A 16,250-nucleotide genomic window follows, 5' to 3' on the forward strand; every position below is an offset into this window, starting at 1 on the left:
CTCTCTCCTCTAGGTGTCCCTTGACGGCTCGCCCTTGTCCATCTTGTCGCCCACCACGCCCCCAGCATGTGGACAGCACCTGACACATAGCGGGAGCTCAGTAAACACGGGCTCAGGGAGTAAACCCTCTGAAGGCTGACTGGAGGCTATGAACTCAAGCAGCCAGAGGACAGCCACATACTCTGTCTAAATCTGGCTTGGAATTTTTGACACTGATTATTATTATTATTATTATTATTATTATAAGATTGGCAGAGCAGAGCCCAGAGCTGTGAACTTGAGCAAATCTGTTTTCTCCTACCCAGGCTCTTCCTAGGAAGGGTACTGGGGCCAGCTGCTGTCCCAGAATAGGGGGCCACACAGCCTGACATCGGCAGGATCCTGACAGCCCCCCTCAGGTTTCACATGTATAAAGGTCATGGAGACAGGGAGACCCTCAGCCTTGTGCAGGCACCTAAGACTTTACATCCTTAGCTACGGAGTGGCTGGCTGCAGTTTCCTCATCAGGAAAATGAACTCGAACACCTGGAAGGTCCACGCCTGGCAGGAGATTCACGAAGCAGCAATGTCGTGTTATAAGAGGAATGGCTTGAAACAAAACTCTCTGTGAGGATGGGTCTTCTCCCAGCGATGCCGTGTTTACTTCCTAAGGGTTATTAATTAATAATCTGCTATTCTCACTCCTACACTTGGTATTTTTTCAATACCGCAGGAGAAAAATAATTAACAGAAAACTTATTTTTCTTGGTCATTACCGCTGTTAACATCAACAGTCAGTTTATTAAGAATTCCACATAGGTACTGAGTACCCGGCAGAGGCCAGGGGGAGCACACACTTTCACATCTACTTCTTTCTGAAGCCCCCAGTAAATTCTAGGAAAGGAATAGAGGCACAAGGTCACACGGATACACAGGAAAGGAGAAGAGTCAAGAAGAGATGGTAGCAAACTTCCAGAGTCTGGAGGGCTGATGGGCAACAAGCTGAGAGGTGACAGAGAGCAGGGACAAAGATGCTGCCTGGCCAGTTTCGGGGCAGGGGTCAGAAGCAAGTCCACTCATGCCCCCAAAGTCTTAGGAAGCAGTGGTCCAAGGAAGTCTGGGGGTAGGAAAGCACTGGGGCTGAAAACAGGACTATCCAAAAGTCTACAAAGGAGTTTTATCCCCAGATCCTCTTCCCAACCCCTGTATGAAACCAGAAGGGCAAACAGATGTCTGGACTTGGGAGACTATCCAGAGCAAGGTGTCACACTAAAAATAGAGATATCAAAGAAAATTCTACCCATTAAATGGCTGGGTTGCACAGCCTCCTTCTCCTTGAGAAATAATGGCCAGGCTTCTGTTGCCAGGCAGGAGACAGGAAGATTCCCAAGAAACGAGCCCATACTGAACTAACTGCAGATACTGACAGCTGGAAGTTCCCCCGAGGAGGCACCTGAGCGGTCCCCAGCCCCTTCACTTGCACAGAGACCCAAAACCCAGCAAATCCCACCTACACAAACATAGCTCTTCAGGGCCTCACTCATAAATACATTAAAGGACATTCAAGGGTTACCAGGCATTTAAGGAAAGCCTCCAAAATGCTAGAGATGAAAACCCAACCCAAAGAGACTAGTAAGAGCCCCATACTGGGTGTAGAGATTACTGAAAAATAAATAAATGAACTTAAAAAACACTCAAAGTAACCAGTTAGAAGCAGATAATGCAGAGGACAGAACAACAAAAAGACCTATACTACCCTGGGTGAAAACAATGCTAACCTTTTAAGGACCATCAACATTTTTCAGTCCCTCCTATTTACAGAACAAGAACAAAAAAAAAAAAAAGAAGGAACTAGAATATCCTCAGTGAAAAGAATATAAACTATCTAGCAAAAGCAGGTTGTTAAAAAACAAATACTAGTATTTAGAAAGGAAAGAATTCTTGAAAATTATGAATATGATGACAGACAAAGCAAGAGAAAGTTGGAAATTAAAGCTGAATTTCTCTAGAAATTTTTTAAAAAAAGCATCAGGAGTTAATGGCATTAACCTTCTTAAGGCCAACACTGGAAGCTGGCAATCAGCAAACATTCTCGGGATCCTGAACATGATTTCCGACCCTGATTTTTATACCCAGTACAACTATCAGTTTAGTGAAAGGGCTGAATGGAACATGTTCAGATATGTAACCTTCTCAGAAAAGTTATCTCCCACATGCTCCTTTCTCAGAAACCAGCCTGAGGATGTATTCCACCACAACCAGGAGGTAAAACAAGAATGAAGACGCTAGAGATCCAGGAAACAGGAGATCCACCCAGAAGAGAACACAGGGAATTCCCCAGATGATGGTGAAGAAAGGGACTTCCTGGGATAAAAGTCAGGCAGCAGCTCTGGAGGCCAGTCAGTCCACAGAGTAGCAAGAGAACAGGGTGCTCTCTAGGAGGGACCTTCCTGAGAAAATACATAAGAATCATAGTATACCAAATGTGTGAATGCTCTTACACGTCTGTCAGAGTCTGGGGCTGAATTAATGAAAGATATATAAAAAGTAAGCAGTGGAGAGGTGCAGGATTAAGTATAAAAGGGAAATAAAATCACAGAACAGACAATACCTTGCTGTGAACAATATTTAAGTCTCCATCAAGCAAAAGGATACTGACATAGCCAAAAATCATGACATAACACTATGAGGGGGAGGGGGAAGGACACTGTGTTTCAGACAAGGGTGGAGAGAAAGGTTGCTGGAGCCACTTCCTTACCTTCCTTAGAAGGAAATCAACAGATAAGATCTAGAAGTGAAAGAAAAGGTAATATAAGCACACAACTGAGAAATATAGATGTTAATACGAGAAGACAGAAAGCGCTAACATGGCTTCCTCCCGGAAATGGAAGCACAGGGCCAGGAGGGTCTGCTGGTTTTCACTATGAGCCTGTTAGAACTATCTGGCATTTTGTATGATGCACATGAAATGCTTTGGTAGAAGGTAAAATGAAAAATGCCGCAAAACACATCACACATGAAAAGATGGCTCCGCATCACTCAACACCAGGAAAACGCAAGTCAAAACACAACGAGATGCCGCCTCACACCTGTCAGAACAGCTAAACTCAACAATACCCAAGAAACAAGACGTGTTGGCGAGGACGTGGAGAAAAAGGAACCCTCATGCGCAGTGGGTGGGAATGCACACTGGTGCAGCGACTGTGGAAAACAGCACGGAGGTGCCTCAGGAAGTTAAATAGAGCTGCCCTAGGACCCAGCAACTGCAATACTCAGTATTTACCCAAAGAACACCAAAATATGAATCCAGAGGGACACGTGCACCCCGATGCCTACAGCAGCACTACTTACAATAGTCAAATTGTGAATGTAGCCCAAGCGTCCACCAACAGAGGAGCGGATAAAGAAAATGTGGTGTATGCATATGCGGGAACGTTACTCAGCCACAAAAAAAGTGTGAAATCTTGCCACTTGCAGCGACAAAGATGGAGCTAGAGAATATTGTGCTCAACAACATATTTCAGGGGTAGACGAATACCGTATCATGTCACTCATATGTGGAACTTAAGAAACAATGAACAACAGGGGTAAAAAAGAGAGAGGAAAAACCAAGAAACAGATTCTTAACTACAGAGAACACAAAGGCGGTTCTCAAGGGGCAGGGGGCGGGGGCATGGGGATGAAGGCACACACTTGTGATGAGTGCCGGGCGATGAATGGGAGTGCTGAGTCTCCGTATTAACAGCGGACGCTAACGTAACACTGCATGTTGGCTAGCTGGACTTTAAATAAAAAACTTTTTAAAAAATGCAAAACCAAATCCAACAACAAAACCTAGAACTTCCCTTCAAATTGCTTTCAATCCAGTATGGACAGACTATGGCAAGAGAGGCGTCAAAATGCTTTGAGGGATAGGGCTGGTGGAGCAGGCATCCCAGGGTGGGGGAGAGGGAGCAGCTGAGTTTGTACAAATCAGACTCGTCCTCAGAGTCTGAGACTGAAGGAAACAAGGGAGAAAATGCCCAAAGCACCAGCCGTGAGCTCTCAGCGAGTGGAGAGATACCTTTGGGTGGTTTTACCATTACGAACGGGAAACACTTCCTGTGCTTTGGAGCCGCACTGAGGTCGGGCACTGTGACTGCAAGGCTGGGGTTGAGATAGAAGAATGGGTCTTGGCTTGACTTTCAAAAGCCTCCTGCCTGCCGTACACATTCTCGTAACGTTGTTGAAGTAGCATAAAGGTCCGTTCTTCGAAAAGTCTGTAGCACTTATGTGTTTCTCTACATTTTTACTCTTTTTTTCTTTCAAGTGATTTTAGTGGTCAAGCATTGCTAAGAAAACAAAGAGAAGTTCTACTTGGACAAGGGAAAGCCTCCACTCTAAGTGCAGATTCGGTGGTGGGGGGATCTGTTTCTGGCAGGGCGCATCTCCCCCGCCCCATCACAGGACCCTGGCAACTTCCCAGACGGTGTCGGTCTTCCTGATGCACTAATAATGAGATGCTCACGACAGATAATGCCAGAACAGCTCCTGTGACTGCTGAGCAGAAAACACCTCTATTTCACAGCTTTAAGGATGACCACCATCTCTAGTCCCTCTTCCAGAACCCCCTGGGGTCTGGAACACTGAAATGTGCCTCACTTATGGCCTCTGTGATAAGGACCCCTGGGCAGCAAGACGACAGGCTCATTAGACTAACGCCATCAGGACGTCGCTAGCAGAGGTCAGGAACGAGAGCCTGATCAGTTGGCAATAAAGTGTTATTTATCGCCCCCGCCCCCCGCCCAATCCATTTCTATATCCTCTGCGGCAAGTGCTCTTCCCAGGACCAGAATACTGTACATTCCTATTTCCACATTCGTAAATGTACCCCTTTACAATTGCATTTCTGCTGTTTCACCCCTGGCCCTTTCCGTGGTTAAGACTCCCCTTCCTTTGAACGTCCTTCATTCCTGATCATCACATGTGTGTTCAAACAACCTTTACACGAACAAGCGGCTCAACCTCATGCAAAGAAATGGGGACTGAAGCCAAGAAACCATGTGCCCTTTCCTGATGAGCAAAGAAAGGCAAAAATCTGACATGGCAACGTGCTAGCAGTGGGCGGGGGACGGGCAGACGGTGCTGGAACAGAAGCTGGCATGTCCTCCGCGAAACCCGGTGGGGAAGTCACGGGACCAAATTTTAAATGCAGGCACCCCAAGAACTGTGCCCCATTATTCCCGCTCGTGGGCAGGGGTCCCGCTGTAGCTGTGTTGTAGCAGCCAAGACTAGCAACAGGGGACGTGCACCTCTGTGGAGGGCTGGTTCAGTCAATTATGGGCACATCACAGAGAAAAACGACAGAGCCATCAAGAAAATGTGTGTGGACAGGAAATGATCTCCAACATGTGACAAAGTCAAAAAACAGTCATGACAGGGCAGGCTCCGTGTGCTGCCCTCTGTGTGTAAGGAGACACGGGCTGGTGTGTGCTCAGACACATGTGCAGAGAGGATCTCCGGAAAGAGGCAAATGGGAAATGGGACATTCAGGAGTTTCTGGAGAAGAGCAGTGGGTGTGTGGGCTGGTGGCGGGGGCAGGGGAGCCGGTGGATCTTCATGCTGTCTTTTGGACTGGTGTTAAGTCTTAACGTTTGCGTGTCGCTTCTTCAAAAGAAATGGAAATGTTGTCACTCACGTTTCACCCAGAGAACACCGTATGATGGAGAGCTGCCCACCACCGCTTAAAGCCAGAGGCTGCCCCACCTTGCATACTTGCTAGCAACATCCACCAGCCAGGGCTCTGTCAGTCAATGACGAATCCTCCCCACCCACCCCCAACAGGCAGGAAGGAGAAGAATGCGTGCCTGGCTCCCACACTGGGCAAAAGTTTCCTCACCAGTAAAATGAGGAAGTTCCCTTAGGTCTGTTTCCGTCACACGAGAGATCTAAGACTTTTCATTTTAAACCGATTTTATGTTCCTAAGACTCAGTGGCAGAGCAAGGTGATGGGCTCTGGTGTTTTCTCTAAAGCATATCCAAACGCTCTTAAGCCATCCCTTCGAAATAATTTTACACCGAAGCATCCTTTAAACATATTCAGAGCACAGAATTTATTGACCAGAATGCGGAGACAGCTAGTACAAAAGTTTACGCCTTCGCAGGGCGGGCTTCATCAGGCCGACACAGCAGAACATGTGAGAACACGCTCTGAACAGCTCTTTCGATCTGGACACTGCAGAAATACATCTCCTTCCCTCCGGGAAATGTAAAGTCAGCCATAAAACCATGAATTTATTACATATCAGATAACCAGAATGGATGATGGTAGAGTCCTTTCCTGCACCAACTTTTTAAATGAATTCTCAGTCAAAACAGGAAATACAACTCAAAATACAGAAAAGAAAAATTATGGAAACAATAGCATTGTAAGACAGCTCTTAAAAGACGTGATCCCCCAAAATGTTAATGTACACTGAAGTCAGAATGAAAACACACGCTATAAACTGCAGAGATTTTTTTTTTCCCCGACACAGGGAGAAAGCTGTAAAGCAGAGGGGGACAGCGTGCGCCATTGAAATGACTTCTTTACTCACATAGGAGAGAGGTGGTAAAGGGGACATTTAAATAGATCATTCTAAGTTTCTTAGAGAAGTTCCAAACGGCAGCAGTTTATAAATTCTTTAAAAAGTAAGCAGCAGCCATGAGAACCAAATGTACTTTGCAGTCGGCTCTCTACATGTAAGCTTGGAGCACTTTACTGAGGGTGCTTACGCATGAAACGCACAAAAACAGATCACTCCTGTGGATTAATTCCTCAGCGTCTCCTCCAGTATCTAACATACCAAAGGTAAACCAATAAAGGTTTGCTAAACGCGTGAACGTTGAAGGCAAGCGGTTCTTGCACACATGGTCTCAGGATTACAGACAATAAATTCTGACCTCTGAATCCAACTACAAGAGTCAAGGGAAAAGCCTCGTTTTAAAAGAATGCCGCAGTGGAAGGTCACCGCTGAATGTAGTTGACTTCGTAAGTACAAAAGAAAGACGGGAATGCAGGCGTCCAGTTCACGGAAACAACCAGACCTCTTCGCGTCACACGGAAAGCCATTGAGTTGACATGAGAAGCAAGCATGCTAGTTTATTAGTGTTTTAAGTCACAAAAAGCTATGCATCCTTGCGAGCACTAAGCCTTAAGGAAATGGTGGTAAGCTATCATCAGATATGTCTACCCTATTTGGCATGGACTGAAGGGAAACAAGAAGTAGATGGGATCCACTGGGGCCAGCCGCGGCGCTGGGCAGGAGGGACATGGCCACTCCGGGGCCCAGCGGGACGCAGTGGGCGCACGGTGGTCCTGCACCCACGTCCGTTAGCCGAATGATTAAATAGACATCAACCCTGTGGTCTAACGAAGTAATTCTAATAGGGCGTTGTCACAGGATCAATGTTTCCTGGTTTAAAAATGAACATTAGCATTTATCTAGCGGCAGAAAACTATTACCCCATGGTCCTGTTTTATGCAACTGGCATCTTTTAATCAAAGCAATCCATATTGTGGCAACATTCCAAGGTATCGCGACTGCGAAGATCCACGGAAGTCGGGTAAGAGCTATGCTCTGGTTGCTAGCTTTTCCTCCTCTTCTACCGAATCAATGCAGATATTTTCTAATGAATTAATTCCATTAGGAAAAAAATCTCAAGTAATTATCTTACCCGAGACAACCTCTCATCCACCTCTGCGGGTTTCACTTGCAACTATTATACACAACCATTCGTGTGTGTTCATGTCTTCTACATTTTCCAAAATACCCCTGTAATGAAAAGTAGTAAGACGAAACCTTTTCGGTGGCATAGATGACGTCGCTAACACCCCGCAGAGGGAGGTCTGGATCCCCCTGCAGGGAGTCGGTGGGGGGGGGCTCTCGTGCATCCCAAAGGACATTCTAGGGTGGTTGAGCCTGTGGACTGTGCATGTGGCAGACGGGACTCAGCTGCTGGAGTGAGAGGGTTGGAAGTCTTGCTGGAGGCCCGTTTTTCACGGCCTCCCGAACCCGCCTCTGGGCCCTGGGACTTGCTTCCTCCCAAGCTCTCCCAGAGAAAGGCAGCACTAACTCGGGGAGAGGTCCGCACCCAGAAGCTTGGCAGTTCTGAAATCCCGCAGGCCACTGCTGTGACGCCAACCTCAATGGACCGCCCTCGCTTCACACTGGATTTACGAGCTATGCCAAGCCCCGCAGAGAGCAGCCTCGTGCCCCGCTCGCTGAGACGGACTGGGCATCTCCTTCCCCCCAATTCACCCCTCACGAGCATCAGGCAGAGCTCTTCAGGCAACGAGAAAATGGAAAGCACATCTGTCCCTCCCTGTCTGAGCGTGTTTGGTTTCAAAAAGAAAAATAAAAAAGCATCTCAATCAGTGTCCGGATTCTGTCCACTGGATCTTCAGGGCAACTGCGTGAGGTGGGCAGACAGACACGTGAGGGCACAAGCGGTGGGAGCGCCCGAGCCCACGAGCTCACTCAGCAGAGCCTCCACACGGCCCGTCTGGGTGGGACCGCGGGCTGGACCCCGCCGTGGCCATGCCGGCCTCCCCGTGGGCTCCCTGAGACTGACTTCGTTCCTGATGAGAGGCTCTGAGAAGCTGCTCCGCGTAGCCTCTTGGAGACTTCATTTCCTCCCTTTCGAAACAAAGCCCTCATCCCTGCAGCCCCGCCCTCCCGTCGCAGCTGTTTGAGCGAACGTTCTGGAACGTTCTGGAAGGGCTCTGCACAAGGCCTAGGCAGCACTGGAACAGCAGCTACTTCCCCCGAGAGGTTCCTGTCAACGCAGCTCCACCGGAGGAAGGTTAAAAAAGGAAACGAGCCGTCCACAAAGCCAGTCGGGCCACGGACACCCCGAGGGGGCCCTTCTCGACGTGTGGCACCTGTGGTGACCACAGGCCCTAGCACATCTGTGCATGGGAACCGGAGCCACCCCTCTATGCGTCAGGGGACTTTCTCAGGACGGGTCCCGTCCCGGTGACCTCCCGCCAGTGCTCGCACCAAGGGCAGGGGAGCCCGCGCTTAACTGCGGGAGGACATCTCGCAGTGGTCACTTCGTAACTCCGGAGCTGGACCTCGTTCTGCTCCTCCTCTAGCCAGACGGATCACGGACAGGGACAGGGGAGGCCGCCCTGGACCCCAGAGCCCGCCAGATGCCCTCAGGGAGCGGCCACCGCCAGCAGAGGGCGCAGCGGCCGCGTCACCTGAGGCAGGCTCCCAGGGTGGGGGGGACCGGCAGATCCACGCTCAAGGGGACGAGGACGCCTGGGCCCCAGCTCACTCCCGGTTTTTGCCTTTCAAACCAAGAATTCCACAAACCGTAACCAGAAACTTGTGAATGGTCCAGTTTAGAGGAGGGACTGAAAATGACAAACGGTATTGTGTTTTGGCATGGATTTCTGAGTTTGCAAATATAAAGATTTGTGTGTGCAAAAAATAGAGGCACCATTTGAAAAATGTTAAGCTACTTACATATGATACATATGCTACACACACACACACACACACACACACACACAGTTTGTTTTCAAATTAATTTGAAAGGCTATTTAGCTCTGAGCTCTCACTGCCTTCGGTTGTATCTGACCCAGCGGAGCCTGCAAGACGGCACTGATATCAGTGGATAGCAGTTCTGTTCCTGGGATTTGTTCGAAAGCGTTTAGGTTTTCACGGATCACTGGCGGTTCCTCATTTTTCCCACTTCTGTGTTATATAGGTATAAGCCGTCTCTCCAGGCATAAACTGTCCACTGCTAAAAATCAATTTTGATTTTATCAGTATTTATTACTGCTGGTGCCAGCAATTTAGAAGACGAGAGAAGGAAAACATGCAAACTAGGATAAAAAATAATAAAGCCGGGTCCTCATACCTACAAATAATACATCCTGCTGCCTTTAAGAAGTATTTTGTATTTTAAGGAGTACTTTGTATTTTAATAAGTATTTGTACTTTAAGAAGCATTCTGTATTGTGCGGAGGGAGCTTAAATTATCAATTTAAAAATTCAATTCATAAAAATTTACAGGACCCTGTTATTGCTTACGCCTCCTTATGTATTTGTGGGCTCGGTGGCAGATTTCTGAAACAAAGGCACCGCTCTCCGAGCTGCTGTAAAGAGGTGCCCGAGGCGGCAGGCGGGAGGGCTCACTTAGTCAGCCCGGCTCAGGCTGGGCCAGTTTGTTCTGATCCTTTGACTCTTTTCCTCTTCGGCCAGGCCAGGCCATGGGAGAGGACCGTGCATCTACCTCTCTGCCTGACTCTCCTACTTCCTTTCCTGTCATTCCAAGAAAGACACTCAAAAGGTGCATACCTGCCCACATTTGAGATTTTGAGTGTTTGTGGCTCTTCAAACGGTCCCTGACCCTTAGCCGTGCTGCGCCGCACACACTCTCCCTCTCCTGGCTCGCTCTTTACTGACTGGATGATTTACATAATATCCAATCTTCCCACCACTGCCTTCCTTCTCTCCCTGGGGAGCTCCCTTCTGCTCAAAAAGCCCCGTAAACTAACCCGCGTTCGCCGAATCTCAACCTCTAAAGGAGCGAGAGATCTTACAGGATAATTGGTGAGAAAGAAGGCAACGGTGGATTTTAAATTCTCATTTTCAGCTACAAACAAAAGGCCCACATCTTCTGAGAAGCTGAACGCCGTCTCCTGCATATACACAAAACACAAAGTACCTTGCCAGGTTCGAGAACAGAACAGATATCCGAGGCGCCGTCTTTAAGCACTCGGTCGCCCCCGTGCAAGCGCGGGCAAGCTCCGGCGTCCTGCGCCAAATGCCACCAGCTGTTCCCGCGCATCAGGTTTTATGGGAACACACAGCCACACCCTTGAGAAAATGCCTGGGGAGTCCTGCTCCGGAGCAACGGGACCGCGCCGCGCTCCGAGGAACAGTCCGAGACCTTCCCAACCCTGGTCCTTTCGCGGCTGTGAGGGGCTGGAAGCTACCAGGACCGGTTCGCTGCAGCTCCCACACCTGCGAAGACCGCAGTCCACTCACAGAAAATCAACGCCAGAAGGCAGCGTCCTTCCACCCCGTTCCGTAAGTCCCTGGATGCACGCGGACAAGAGAATACCGGAGCCTAACTTCTACTGGGCCGCCCTCGCCATGCACGCACTCAAGGCCGTCGGAGCACCCAGCGTGTGGCTGCGAACTAGGCCCGCTCCACGTTCCGGAACCGCGAGCACTCGGGACCCAGGAACCGCGCACGAAGACAGAAGCTACTTACTTGGACGCAGATGCCCAGCTCCCAGGCTCTAGGTCCCCTGACCGGATCCTCAGGGCCAGAACCAAGGCCCTCCCGCCCCAGCCAAGCTCAGGAGGAATGGACGACTTCTAAGAACGGTCTTCCTTTTGCTGGCTCTGTCTTTTCAAACCCACCCGCTCCCCACAGCCACGCGCAGCACGCTTGTCCCGCGTCTCTTCTGCTCGGCTTCTAGACCCAGAGAAGAGAGTTCTTTCTACCTGGGGGCAAAGCAATGGAAGGGCAAGGGTGACCAGCTGCTTAAGATTTTCAGCAGTTTTATTTTTATGCTCTCCACTGAAGCCAGCCACACACACACACACACACACACACACACACGATTATATATAGTCAATCATTAAACATACAGATTGCTCACTGATAGGGCTCATTTTAGAACCAACCTTTCAGTGACAAAACAATAACAAAGATCATAAGAATAATAATCCCCCCCACAGCAAGTGTGACAAAATGACAAAAGAACTCTTAGTTCTGGGGCTTTATTTTTTTTTTTTTCCTTTTTTAAGATGCTACATAGTCAAACAGAATTGGATTGGTCTTTTATGGCATAAAATTAATTTACAGTCAAACTCTCATCACTACTTGACGATTACCCGAAGAGACTCTCACCCCTCTCCCCGCCCCCACCCCGCTGGTTCCGTCTGCTGCGCCCCTGCCGCCCCACTCGGAGCGAGGGCCACACGGGAGAGGTCGGTACCAGCCCAGGGCCACGTGTGCCGGAAGCAGGACGGGAAGCGGAGGGGCAACGCGGAACACCACAGAAGCCCGGCCAGTCTTCTGCACTCGACAGGGGACAGGGCTGACCGCTGCCACGAAGAGCCTCCCCTGGCGGACGGCTGTGTCTCCTCACACAGACAAACCTTCCTGGCAGCTCTTGTCCCCCAGTCAGACAACCCACCCGTCCACGTGTACGCAGGCCCGGAGAACCTCCCGAGAGGAGCCCACAGCTCTCCAGCTGCAATGCCAGCAGCTCCCACCGGCACCAAGGGGCACAGGTGACGTGTAGCCCACAGCAGTAACTGTAATCTTGTGGCAATAAGGAAACATGAGATGAGATACATGAAATAAGTTAAATATGCATTAAACATCTCTGAATAACAAGTGAATCTCGCTACATGAACCCACAGTAATTTAGCTTGGTCCCTTTAAGAGAACAAAGCATTGACTTTGATTTCCAAAGTGTTGGGCTAGTCGGTCAGCATCTGCCTCCCGCTCCCGACGGGCAGATCCAACGCTGCCGCAGCACAACGCCATTGGCTTCTGACCCCGTTCATCAGTCCCAGGGAACCAGCGGCCAGGGGCAGGGCAGAGCAGGACGTGGAGCAGCAGCCCGGGGGGGAGTGAGCGGGGGGGGGGTGTTGCTACATGGAGGGGACGGCCCTCCCACCGCACTGGGCTTCCGCTCCCCAAGGGCCAGCACCAACAGGCAGGAAGAGTGTCTTGTTCCGAGAGAGGTAATCAACCCAGCCACAGGTACCAAGGCTACAAATGTTTAAAGTGACACTTACGACATGCCATTACGATTTAATCACGGTTTCCCTCGTCATTAATAAAGACCAGTCTTTCCCCCATCATTTACTATACATTTTTCACTTTCTAAAAGATTGTTACGTTATAATTGTGTGTGTGTGTATGTGCACGCGTGCGCACGCGCAGGGAGGGGTAATTTAAAGGCAAGACCTGTGAGATGTCATCACACATTAACTTCTTTTTACACATGGTTATGATCAATTCAAAGCCCACGGTATAGCGGGCCATCAATCCAGTAAAGCCACCCTCCGCCGGCCGCCTCTACAAGGCGATCTTCCCTATGATGACGCCAACGATGAAGAACAACACCACGAGCGCCAGGAGCCGGGCACTGGGGCCCTCCTCCTTCCCAGCCGCAGCGAACGCAGGAACGGGGCTGTTGCTCTGCACGGTCTTCCTCATCCGAAGTCCATCTTCTTCCTACGGGAGCAAATGCACATTTCAAAGACAACCCGACACACCAGGAGCAGCAGTCAAGCGTCCAGCTTCGCAGGGTGCGCTTGTAAGCAGACCTGAACCTCACGGTGTGGGCCGGCCTCCTCAGTTTTCAAAGGGAGAAAGTGAATCCCACGGAGAAGGCACTGGCTTGAGGCCACTGAGAAAACATTACCAGAAGCCCCTCTTCCCTGCCACCCACCCACACGACGCGGCCAGGCACCTTTTTACACCATGCATCTAAACAGGCTCGCCCTGGCTCCCCATCGCTTTCCCCTTGAGAGGGTCAGCCAGGTCCTTGGCACCCTGGGACCGTCCACCTCTCTGGCCATGCCTCCCGGCCCCTGTCCTACATCAGACTCCAACCCTCTGTCTTCCTTTCCTCTACTGAGCAGGCCTCCCTAACCAAGCCAAAGGTTTTCAAATGACAGGTACTTCCCAAAGCACAAACATAAAAATCACAAGAAGCTACAAAATGGGAGGCCCAGAAGCTTTCAAACGCAGACCTCTGTATCGGTGAGTTACGTGCAGACTGCTGTGCAGAAGACATGGTAAGTGGAATATTAAAATGTGACCGAAGCTGATCTATGCATCTCGGACATTGCCTACTTAATGCATGGAATAGGAACCTTTTCCTCCTTTACTGCTCCCAAGGCCAAGTCCACAGCCCTCAACATGGCACGCAGCAAGGCCTCCCTGCTCGCGCTCAGGGCCATCTCTGGCTAGCTACCTCATCTACTCGTCCCCCACTCGTCAGTCCTGCAAACAACAGGCAGCCAGCCAGCCCATCGAGCGGAGTCTCCTGGCACTTGCACTTGTGGCCGTCTCTGTGGGGCCACTCATTACTCGCGTCGTCAGCATTTGCGTCCCCAGTGACCCTAGTCAGCAAAGAGCTCCTCAGCGGCAGGGACGGCTCGTGTTCACGCCCACAGCGCCGGGAACATGGGAGGGCCTCGGGAAATGTGTTGGCCAAATGAAAGAATGAAACAACACGAAACAAGAAATCAGTGTTTGGCAGGATAAAGAATCTTCTATTATCAAGACTAGTCTGATAATATTTTAAAGATATTCTGCTCATGGGGCATGGCCAATATCGCTGCATAGTGATAAACGACCGATGTTATTCGATTAACTTCCCCCAAAAAAATGGGCAGAGCAAAATACAGCATTTATTTTATTGGGTTTATACAGAAGCTATTTCTACCTATTTATCACTTTAAACAGCACAGGACTCTGTTTCTGAAGAGAAATACACTCAAGGAGAAGCTTTAGGCATATCTTGGATTTTTAGCCAAAAAGTAAAGTGTCAGCTTCATAATTTACTCCATACTAAAAGAAGTTACTGAAGGAGGCAAATTAAGATTACTGCAAAGAAAGAAAGTGGTGCCATTCTCCAGACACTGTTGATTCTCCTGTATTGACGGCACTGTCCGAATAAAAGAAGTAGTCACCTGAATGGGATGTATTATTACGTGTGTCCGCTGCTTTGGTGGTTCAAGAGCAAAAGCCTAGGGCATGGGTGAGCGGCATGATCGAGAAGAAGGGACCAGACCAGCCTCAGAGTTAAGCGGCAACAGAAGTTCCTATGACTAGATGTTCGGAAACATTCTCCTCAAGACCTTGTCAGAAACAGACAAACTTTTAAAGCTGAAAGGGGCCTTCAACATGTTTTGCAAGCAGAGGCCCGGGAGATGCTGTGACCACCACAGACTCAAAGCCAGTCAAGGGTGGGAAGTCACTGGCACAACATCTCAGGCCGCCAAGGCCAAATGAAGTGCAGCCCGCTTGCCTTCACCACCCAGTGCAAGCTGACCTTCTAACACCAACGCCAACCACCTCGTCAACATGCACAAGCTGGAGGCTCGCACTTCTCCTTCTATAATCTCCACCTGTCGACTGTGACGACTTCCCATCTCCAGTCTCATCCTCCTGTGAACAGTCTGAGGAGACCCTACTGCCCAGACCCACCTAGAATCTTCAAGGACCAGAATTACGCCTGTGTTAAAGGAGTACAGGTCGGTATTTACCTGTTTCCTCTACTGAGGAAAGATTCTCACCCACCCGGGATGGAGCAGGGTTTGACACTGTGAATCAAGGTAACCACTGCTATTTTGTGTTTAATCTCAGCATTTGTCTTCAGTTTACACTCATGGGCGGGCAAGAGGGGCTTTGTTTCCTTACAAGAGGACGAGAGTCTGCACACTGAGGAGAATGGGATGGATGTGGACTCTGAGGCACGAAGCCTGGGCTCAGGTCCCACGGCAAGTGTGACCTGCCTGTCACTTAACCTCCCTGTTCCTCAGTGTCTTCATCTGTAAGCTGGGGATGGTAAAAACCCTACCTCACAGAAGGGTTGAGAAGATTAAATGAATTATAACATGTCAAGTACCAGGGAACAAGAATTTGAATAGTTGAGAAACTTCTGCTCAGGGACAATGGTTGTCATTTAGGGGACGGGGGTGGGAAGACGCGTCAGAGCTCTTTCAGAACTTGATGAAAGCCACAGAAATTTCTCTCTAGGGAAAGAATATGTAAATACAAAACAATTCTAAAAACCAGGGATGGGTCAACTTCCCGACCCAAGATCACAGCGGAAAAGCCCTTGTTTTCCGCAGAGGAGCAGGAAATGAAACGCCACCGCGGCGCCTGGCTGGCCCGGTCTGTAGAGCATGTGACTCTTGCTGTCGGGCTTGTGAGTTCAAGCCCCGTGCTCGGCGTGGAGGTTACTTCAAAGAATAAAATCTTGAAGGAAAGAAAAGATACCATTACCTTGAACTGCTTGTTCTCCTCCCGGAGCCTCTGCACCTCCCCCTGCAGCCTCTTACACTCCTCCATCACCTTCTTCACTTCGCTGTCATCCAAAGAAGAGCTCAGAGCTTTAGACACCGCTGGTGTTTCTGTCTTTGATGCAGTTGTGGGTATAATTTTATTTATTTCTACATCATGCTGTTCAGAAATAAATGAAAGCCCAAGTGTCACCAACTATGTAATAAAGGACTTTTTTATGCAAAGTAAAGTAG

The 16,250-nt window shown here is 49.3% G+C and overlaps 1 protein-coding gene across 1 annotated transcript in view; it reads right to left on the minus strand.

Moving 5' to 3' along the window:
* Nucleotides 1-11,728: 11,728 nt before the first annotated feature.
* The window catches only part of VAPB (VAMP associated protein B and C), a 51,709-nt gene continuing 47,187 nt past the window's right edge, over nucleotides 11,729-16,250 (minus strand). The window contains exons 5-6 of the mRNA XM_044262765.1: nucleotides 16,000-16,176; nucleotides 11,729-13,215 (exon numbers count right to left, since the gene is read on the minus strand). Coding sequence (XP_044118700.1) covers nucleotides 13,057-13,215; nucleotides 16,000-16,176 — 336 coding nt within the window. The 3' untranslated portion in view covers nucleotides 11,729-13,056. The remainder of the gene's footprint in view (nucleotides 13,216-15,999; nucleotides 16,177-16,250) is intronic.

The sequence above is a fragment of the Neovison vison genome, chromosome 8, assembly GCF_020171115.1.
Source record: "Neovison vison isolate M4711 chromosome 8, ASM_NN_V1, whole genome shotgun sequence".
NCBI classification, from domain to species: domain Eukaryota; kingdom Metazoa; phylum Chordata; class Mammalia; order Carnivora; family Mustelidae; genus Neogale; species Neogale vison.